This window comes from Amblyraja radiata, chromosome 28 (assembly GCF_010909765.2).
Source record: "Amblyraja radiata isolate CabotCenter1 chromosome 28, sAmbRad1.1.pri, whole genome shotgun sequence".
NCBI lineage: Eukaryota > Metazoa > Chordata > Chondrichthyes > Rajiformes > Rajidae > Amblyraja > Amblyraja radiata.
Genome location: NC_045983.1, coordinates 2,481,123 through 2,491,133, shown reverse-complemented (window position 1 = coordinate 2,491,133; position 10,011 = coordinate 2,481,123). Strand labels below are relative to the sequence as shown.

Genomic DNA, 10,011 nt, shown 5'->3' with positions numbered 1-10,011 from the left:
CACCCCCGCGACCTCACCCACCCACACCCAGGGCCGTGACCACGTGGGTTTTCTCCGGGTGCCCCGGTTTCTCCCATATTCCAGACGTGCAGGTTTGTAAATTAATTGGCTTCAGAAAAGATTGTAAATTATCTACAGTGTGTGTAGGCTAATGTTAATGTGCGGGGATCGCTGGTCAGTGCAGACTCGGTGGGCCGAAGGGCCTGTTTCCGTGCTGTATCTTTAAACTAGTGTTAACCCACCCATTCTTTACCCCACTGACCACAACCTGCACTGTGGGACCCTCCCTCAAAATCACCTTCAACCTCGAACCTCTCCCTCCCCTCCCCCTTGCTCCCACCTCCCCCTCACTCACTCTCTCCCTCCTCTTCCCCCCCCTTTACTCCCCCCCCTCCCAGATGCCAAGGATGTGCTGCTGATGCTGACTGACCTGGACATCCACGCCATTGCTGGGACCCTCAAACTCTACTTCCGACAGCTGCCTGAACCCCTGCTCACTGACCGGCTGCACCCCGCCTTCCTGCAGGGCGTTGGTGAGTCCCCGCTCCCCGCCACGCACACCCGCTCACACTCACCCCGCCACGCACACCCGCTCACACTCACCCCGCCACGCACACCCGCTCACACTCACCCCGCCACGCTCACGCACACCCGCTCACACACACCCCGCCACGCACACCCGCTCACACTCACCCCGCCACGCACAACAGCTCACACTCACCCCGCCACGCACACCCGCTCACACTCACCCCGCCACGCACACCCGCTCACACTCACCCCGCCACGCACACCCGCTCACACTCACCCCGCCACGCACACCCGCTCACACTCACCCCGCCACGCACACCCGCTCACACTCACCCCGCCACGCACACCCGCTCACACTCACCCCGCCACGCACACCCGCTCACACTCACCCCGCCACGCACACCCGCTCACACTCACCCCGCCATGCACAACAGCTCACACTCACCCCGCCACGCACACCCGCTCACACTCACCCCGCCAAGCACACCCGCTCACACTCACCCCGCCACGCACACCCGCTCACTCCGCCACGCACACCCGCTCACACTCACCCCGCCACGCACACACGCTCATGCATACCCGCTCACACTCGCCACGCTCACCCCGCCACGCACACCCGCTCACACTCACCCCGCCACGCACACCCGCTCACACTCACCCACTCACACTCACCCCGCCACGCACACCCGCTAACGCACACCCGCTCACACTCACCCCACCACGCACACCCGCTCACACTCACCCTGCCACGCACACCAGCTCACGCACACCCGCACACACTCACCCCGCCACGCACACCCGCTCACGCACACCCGCTCACGCTCACCCTGCCACGCACACCCGCTCACGCACACCCGCTCACTTTCACCCCGCCACGCACACCCGCTCACGCACACCCGCTCACACTCACCCCGCCACGCACACCCGCTCACACTCGCCCCGCCATGCACACCCGCTCACACACCCCCGCTCACACTCACCACCAGCCACGCACACCCGCTCACACACACCCGCTCGCACTCACCCTGCCACGCACACCCGCTCACACACACCCACTCACACTCACCCCGCAACGCTCACCCGCTCACACACACCCGCTCACACTCACCCCGCCACACACCCGCTCACACTCACCCCGCCACGCACATCCGCTCACAGTCACCCCGCAACGCACACCCGCTCACACTCACCCCGCCACGCTCACCCGCTCACACTCACCCCACCACGCACACCCGCTCACGCACACCCGCTCACACTCACCCCGCCACGCACACCCGCTCACACACACACGCTCACACTCACCCCGCCACGCACACCCGCTCACACTCGCCCCGCCATGCACACCCGCTCACACACCCCCGCTCACACTCACCACCAGCCACGCACACCCGCTCACACACACACGCTCACACTCACCCCGCCACGCACACCCGCTCACGCACACACTCACCCCGCCACGCACACCCACTCACGCACACCCGCTCACACTCACCCCGCCACGCACACCCGCTCACGCACACCCGCTCACTTTCACCCCGCCACGCACACCCGCTCACACACACCCGCTCACATTCGCCCCACCACGCACACCCGCTCACGCACACCCGCTCACACTCGCCCCGCCATTCACACCCGCTCACACACCCCCGCTCACACTCACCACCAGCCACGCACACCCGCTCACACACACACGCTCACTCACCCAGCCACGCACACCCGCTCACACACACCCACTCACACTCACCCCGCAACGCTCACCCGCTCACACACACCCGCTCACACTCACCCCGCCACACACCCGCTCACACTCACCCCGCCACGCACACCCGCTCACAGTCACCCCGCAACGCACACCCGCTCACACTCACCCCGCCACGCTCACCCGCTCACACTCACCCCACCACGCACACCCGCTCACGCACACCCGCTCACACTCATCCCACCACGCACACCCGCTCACAGTCACCCCGCAACGCACACCCGCTCACACTCACCCCGCCACGCACACCCGCTCACACTCACCCCGCCACGAACACCCGCTCACACTCACCCCGCCACGCTCACCCGCTCACACTCACCCCGCCACGCTCACCTGCTCACACTCACCCTGCCACGCTCACCCGCTCACACTCCCTCCACCACGCACACCTGCTCACACACACCCACTCTCACACACCCGCTCACACACACCCGCTCACACACACCCGCTCACACACACCCGCTCACACACATGCTTACACACACACACTCCCTCGCACATGTGCGCATAATCACACACGCCGCACACACCCGAGCATGCGCTCACACATGTACACACGCTCACAATCAGGCGCGCATGCTCGCACACCCGCGCTCACACCCGTGCACTCCCGCCCACACACACACTCACACCTGTGCACACCTGCTTTTGCACACTCACACCCTTGCAAACACATTCACCTATGCTAATGCCAGTGCACGCATGCTCACACACGGCCACACCCATGCAAACACACTCAAACATTCTCACGTGTGCACATCTGCTCACTTTGCCTCTGCCTGTGCACACCTGCTCACGCGCACTCAACCAGTGCATGCATGCTCACCCGTGCATGCTAGCTCACACCCGCTCGCACACGTTCACGCCTCTGCATGCAACCTCGTGCCTGTGCACGCCTTTCACACCACTGCACACAGGCGCACTGCAGTGCACATCCACTTGCACCTGTGCATGCCGATCACATTCGCTCAAGCACGCTCATCCCTGTGCACATCCACTCGTGTGCACACACGCCAGTGCTTGCACGCATGTTCACACCTGTGCACACGTTTCACACCCCGGCACACATGCTCACATCCACTCACGGCCATTTACACACTCACACTTGCACACCTGCCCACACGCTCAAGCACACTCACCTGACCACACTTGATCACGCCCATGCACTCACATGCACGCTTGTGCACATCCGCTCACACCTGTTCATTCAAGCTTAAGCACTTACATGGCCGCTCACACCCGTGCACACTCGCTCAAGCTAGTGCACACCTTGTGCACAGCTGTGTACCCACCACCACTCCTGCACACACCTACGCGCTCACACACACACACACACACACCTTTGCACACCCTGCTCGCAGGCTAACACCCATGCAGTGCCGCGCACACCCGTGCATGTGTGCATGCAGCTCACACACGTGTGCCCCTCACACATGCGCACGCGATCACACTGACGGTGAGGGGCAGCGCGGGTGCTGGCTCTGCACTGACCACTGGTGCACTATTGCAGCTCTGTCGGACCCCGCAGCCAGGGAGAACTGCATGCTGCATCTACTGCGCTCACTGCCTGAGCCCAACGCCAGCACCTTCCTCTTCCTGCTGCAGCACCTCAAAAGGTACAGTACCCCCCCTCACCCCCAACCAGTGCCCCCATCCCTCCCTCCCTCCTCCACCACCATCCCCGCCTTTATCCCCGCCCCACCCCTCAGCCTCCTGAGATCCAAGGAATAACCTCCTAGTTTGCCCACCTTGCCTCAACTACCTCCTCCAGCAGCTCATTCCATACACCCACCTCCCCCTGTGTAAAAGAATTACCCCTCAGATTCCTATTAAATCGTTTTCCCCGCACCTTAAACCTATGTCCTCTGGTCCTCAATTCCCCTACTCTGGGCAAAAGATTATGTGCATCTTTTATCCACCTCTATAAGATTCCCCCTCATCCTCCTGCGCCCCAGGGAACAGTCCCAGTCTACTCAACCTCTGCCCATAGCTCAGGCCCTCTTGTCCTGGCAACATCCTCGTAAATCTTCTCTGTACCTTTCCCAGCTCGACACCATCTTTCCCGCACCAGGGTGACCACACTACTCTAAATGTGGCCTCATCAATATCTTGCATATAGAACCCACAACAGTACAGCAGGAACAGGCCCTTCGGCCCACAATGTCTGTGTTGTATATGATGCCAACTCTTCTCTGCCTGCACATAATCCATTTCCCTCCATTCCCTGCATATCCACGTGCCGATCCAAAAGTCTCGTAAACACCACTATCACATCTGCCTTCACCACCCCCACCCTGCAGCATGTTCCAGGCACCCACCCACCTATGTAAATAAACTTTCTCCACAAATCACCTTTAAATTTGCCCCTCTCACCATAAAGCTCTGCCCTCTAGTCTGTGATATTTCCACCCTGGGGAAAAAGGTTCTGACTGTCTACCCTATCTGTGCCTCTCATTATTTTACACACTTCTATCAGGTCCTCCCGCAACCTCCGGCATTCCAGAGAAAACAATCCGAGTGTCCAACCTCTCCCTGTACCCGTAGCCCTCTAATCCCGGCATCATTCTGGTGAACCTCCCCTGCACCCTCTCCAAAGCCCCCACATCCACCCTGTAATGGGACGACCAGAACTACACGCATTACTCCAAATGCAGCCTAACCACGGTCCTATAAGGATGCAGGATGACTTCCTAAATTGTGTACTCAATGCCCCGATCTGCAAAAGCAAGCAAATAAATTTACCTTCTTTACCACCCTATCTGCTTCCGCTGCCACCTTCATTCAGTAAGCTACCAAGTCAGATTCCAAGATCCCTCTACAATCAATGGTGTTAAGGGGCTTGCCATTGACTATACTTTCCCCATACATTCAACTTCCCAAAGTGCAACACTCCTCACTGGCTCGGGTTAAACTCCATCTGCCATTTCTCTGCCCATTTCTGCAGCTGATCTATATCCCACTGTATCTTCTGACAGTCTTCCTCACTGTCTGCAACTCTGCCAATTTTGTTGTCATCAGCAAACTTATCCACCAACCAATCTATATTTATGTCCAAGGTAGACAAAAATGCTGGAGAAACTCAGCGGGTGAGGCAGCATCTGTGGAGCGAAGGAATGGCTGATGTTTCGGGTCGAGACCCTTCTTCAGACTAATGTAGGGGTGGGAGCGAGAAGAAGAAAGGAAGATGCGGAGACAGTGGGCTGTGGGAGAGCTGGGAATGGGAGGTGAAAGAGGGAGAAAGCAAGGACTACCTGAAATTGGATAAGTCAATGTTCATACCGCTGGGGTGTAAACTACCCAAGCGAAATATGAGGTGCTGCTCCTCCAATTTACAGTGGGACTCACTCTGGCCATGGAGGAGGCCCAGGACAGAAAGGACGGATTCAGAATGGGAGGGGGAGTTGAAGTGCTGAGCCACCGGGAGATCAGGTTGGTTAATGCGAACTGAGTGGAGGTGTTGGGCGAAGCGATCGCCAAGCCTGCGCTTTGTCTCACCGATGTAGAGCAGTTGACACCTAGCGCAGCGGATGCAATAGACGAGGTCCATCTTGTTCCAACTCTACATTTACGTCCAGGTCTCCTATGTATCTGTAGAAGGGTCTCGACCCGAAATGTCACCCATTCATTCTCTCCGGAGTTGCTGCTTGTCCCACTGAGTTACTGCAGTTTATTGTGTATGTCTGTGTGTGTACGAGTGGGTGTGAGTGTATGTGTGTGTATGTATTTATTTATATACATGTGTGTGTGTATATATATATACAATGCCCTCCATAATGTTTGGGACAAAGACCCATTATTTATTTATTTGCCTCTGTAATCCACAATTTGAGATTTGTAATAGAAAATCACATGTGGTTAAGGTGCACATTGTCAGATTTTAACAAAGACCATTTTTATATATTTTGGTTTCACCATGTAGAAATTAAAACTGTGTTTATACATAGTCCCCCCATTTCAGGGCACCATAATGTTTGGGATACATGGCTTCACAGGCGTTTGTAATTGCCTCCTTAATGCAGGTATAAGAGAGCTCTCAGCACCTAGTCTTTCCTCCAGGCTTTGGAAACTGTTTATCAACATGAGGCCCAAAGTTGTACCAATGAAAGTCAAAAAAGCCATTATGAGACTGAGAAACAAGAATAAAACTGTTAGAGACATCAGCCAAACCTTAGGCTTACCAAAATTAACTGTTTGGAACATCATTAAGAAGAAAGAGAGCACTGGTGAGCTTACTAATCGCAAAGGGACTGGCAGGCCAAGGAAGACCTCCACAGCTGATGACAGAAGAATTCTCTCTAAAATAAAGAAAAATCCCCAAACACCTGTCCAACAGATCAGAAACACTCTTCAGGAGTCAGGTGTGGATTTGTCAATGACCACTGTCTGCAGAAGACTTCATGAACAGAAATACAGAGGCTACACTGCAAGATGCAAGCCATTGGTTAGCTGCAAAAATAGGTTGGCCGGGTTACAGTTTGCCAAGAACTACTGAAAAGAGCAACCACAGTTTTAGAAACAGGTCTTGTGGACAGATGAGATGAAGATTAATTTATATCAGAGTGATGGCAAGAGCAAAGTATGGAGGAGAGAAGGAACTGCCGAAGCTCTAAAGCATACCACCTCATCTGTGAAACACGGTGGTGGGGGTGTTATGGCATGGGCATGTTTGGCTGCTGAAGGTACTGGCCCACTTATCTTCATTGATGATACAACTGCTGATGGTAGTAGCATAATGAATTCTGAAGTGTATAGACACATCCTATCTGCTCAAGTTCAAACAAATGTCTCAAAACTGATTGGCCGGCAGTTCATTCTACAGCAAGACAATGATCCCAAACATACTGCTAAAGCAACAAAGGAGTTTTTCAAAGCTAAAAAATGGTAAATTCTTGAGTGGCCAAGTCAATCACCCGATCTGAACCCAATTGAGCATGCCTTTTATATGCTGAAGAGAAAACTGAAGGGGACTAGCCCCCAAAACAAGCATAAGCTAAAGATGGCTGCAATACAGGCCTGGCAGAGCATCACCAGAGAAGACACCCAGCAACTGGTGATGTCCATGAATCGCAGATGTCAAGCAGTTATTGCATGCAAAGGATATGCAACAAAACACTAAACATGACTACTTTCATTTACATGACATTGCTGTGTCTGAAACATGGTGCCCTGAAATGGGGGGACTATGTATAAACACTGCTGTAATTTGTACATGGTGAAACCAAAATGTATAAAAATGGTCTTTATTAAAATCTGACAATGTGCACTTTAACCACATGTGATTTTTTTCTATTACAAATCTCAAATTGTGGAGTACAGAGGCAAATAAATAAATGATGGGTCTTTGTCCCAAACATTATGGAGGGCACTGTACATGTGTGAGTCTGTCGCCATCACCTGCCCCACCCCACTGCAGAGGCAGCATTAGTTGTAGCCATCCATGTTGACCCCCTTCACCCTGGATCCCCGCATCCCCCCCCACCCCGTGCCTCCCCCCCTCACCCTCACCCCGTGCTCCCCACCCTGTATCTCACCCCGTGTCCCCCTGTGTGCCGCAGGGTGGCGGAGCGGGAGGCGGTGAACAAGATGTCGGTACACAACCTGGCCACGGTGTTTGGGCCCACCCTGCTGCGGCCCTCAGAGATTCAGATACCCAGCGCCACACCCAGCCACGCCTGGTCACACGAGATCATGGCACAGGTACAGCACCCGGCAGCAGGGGATGGGGTCGTGGCTGGTAGTGAGGGGGAGGGGGAGTGTGTGAAGGGAGCGGGAGTAAGGGGTGAGGAGGGGAGGTACTGTGGTGGGCGGTGGGTGTGGGGGGTGGTGATGCTGGTGGATGTGGGCGGGGGGGGGGGGGGGTTTGGGAGGGATTGGCCTGGACTTTGGGGGAGGGGGGGGTTGTGGTGGGGGCTGGTGATGAGTGTGAGGGGACTGTGGAGGAGGGGGGGGGGGGTTATGCTGCACCTTCTGACACTCCTCTCCTCGTTCCCCTCTCTTCCCCCCAGGTACAGGTGCTGTTGTACTACCTGCAACATCCTCCTCTCACGGCCAGTGAGCTCCGGCGTAACTCCCTCACCTACCCCATGTAGCCCCCCCCCCCTCCCCCCCCCCCATGGTGCACGGACCACTCGCTCGGCACGGAGACCCGCCCAACCCCTGTGGTGAGGAGAGGGCCGGCCCCACCCCCTGACACCCCTCCCCGTTCCCCCCGTCCCCACACCCTGCACCCCCACATTACTGCAGCAACCAGGGTCCCAGCAGGATCCTGGTCCCAATTGCTGACCCCCCTGTGACCTCTGACGCCTCCCCCATCCACCCAGACCCCTTGATCCCCTTCCCCACCCCCTTGACTTCCTGATCTTTCTGACAGACCTGACCTCTCCTCACCCTCTGACCCCCCTGACACCTCCTCACCCCCCTGACCCCTCCACTACTCCATTGACCCTATGCCACCCACCCGACCCCTCTCCCCACGGTCATGCCCTCTGCCCTGGGCCTGTGTATCGAGCGCCGCTGGACCAGCCACGGATGGAGCGACCCATGACCCCGGACCCCTGACTGACCCAGGGCACGTGTCCAGTGTGTGTAACGTGTGAGAGCTCCCCGGGTAACGGGGGCTCAGCTTGGTGAATGTTTCTGTGTGTACGTCATGTCAGCATGGCTAATAAACGGCAACCATGCAGTGTTTGTACAAACTCCAAACCCTTCGCACTCAATTGTACTTCAGCCTAGTGTAAAGATACAGCGCGAAAACAGGCCCTTCGGCCCACTGAGTCCGCGCCGACCAGCGATCACCCCGTGTACACTAACACTATCCTACGCACACTAGGGACAATTTACAGAAGCCAATTAACCTACAAACCTGTAAGTCTTTGGAGAGTGGAAGGAAACTGGAGCACCCGGAGAAAACCCACGTGGGCACAGCGAGAACGTACAAACTCCGCGCTGACAGAACCCGTAGTCAGGGTCGAACCCGGGTCTCAGTCTGTAGGGCAGTAAGGCAGCAACTCCACAGCTGCGCCACCATGCCACCCTGAATTGTCAGCCATATGCTCCATTCCTACATCACTCGCTCCCGCTCTGGCCTTCCATCCCCTCCCCTTCTTTTCCTCCATCCCCTCCCCTTCTCTTCCTCCCTCCCCTTCTTCCACTCTCCCCCCCACCCTCTGTCCCTCCCCTCACTGTCCCCCCTCCCTCAAATGTCCCCATCCCCCTCTCACCTCTGCCTCCCCTCCTCCTCTCTTCACCCTCTCCTCTCCCTGTCCCCCCTTCTCTCCCCTCTTCCCAGACTCCCCCCTCCCCACACAGATGTTGGGGGTTATGGGGAGCTTTGATCGTGCAGGTTTGTAGGTTCATTGGCCTCTGTTGTCCCGAGTGTAGGAGAGTGCTCATGTGCGGGGATCACTGGTTGGCACGGACTCGGTGGGCCGAAGGGCCTGTTTCCGTGCTGTCTCTCTAACGTAAAAGGGAGAAATAGATCGGCCGTGATTGAATGGTGGAGTAGACTCGATGGGCCGAATTCTGCTTGTACAACTTATAGAAGTTGGGGTGAGGGGAGGAAGACGAAGGGGTGATGAGAGTGGAGGGATGGATGGAGGGAGGGAGGGAGGGAGAGTGGTGGGAGGGTGGGGGGACGGCTGATGAGGGGGGGGGGGGGGGGTGAGATGGTGCATGGGGTGGGTTAGGACAGTGAACATCTGGCCGGGGTCGGTGGATACAGTGAG

At 56.7% G+C, this 10,011-nt stretch overlaps 1 protein-coding gene across 1 annotated transcript in view; it reads left to right on the top strand.

Moving 5' to 3' along the window:
• Positions 1-8,989, top strand: part of LOC116989133 (active breakpoint cluster region-related protein-like) — a 19,669-nt gene extending 10,680 nt beyond the window's left edge. Inside the window, exons 2-5 of the mRNA XM_033046358.1 lie at positions 399-533; positions 3,798-3,903; positions 7,843-7,984; positions 8,293-8,989. Of these exons, the coding sequence (XP_032902249.1) occupies positions 399-533; positions 3,798-3,903; positions 7,843-7,984; positions 8,293-8,376 (467 nt within the window). The 3' untranslated portion in view covers positions 8,377-8,989. The remainder of the gene's footprint in view (positions 1-398; positions 534-3,797; positions 3,904-7,842; positions 7,985-8,292) is intronic.
• Positions 8,990-10,011: the final 1,022 nt, after the last annotated feature.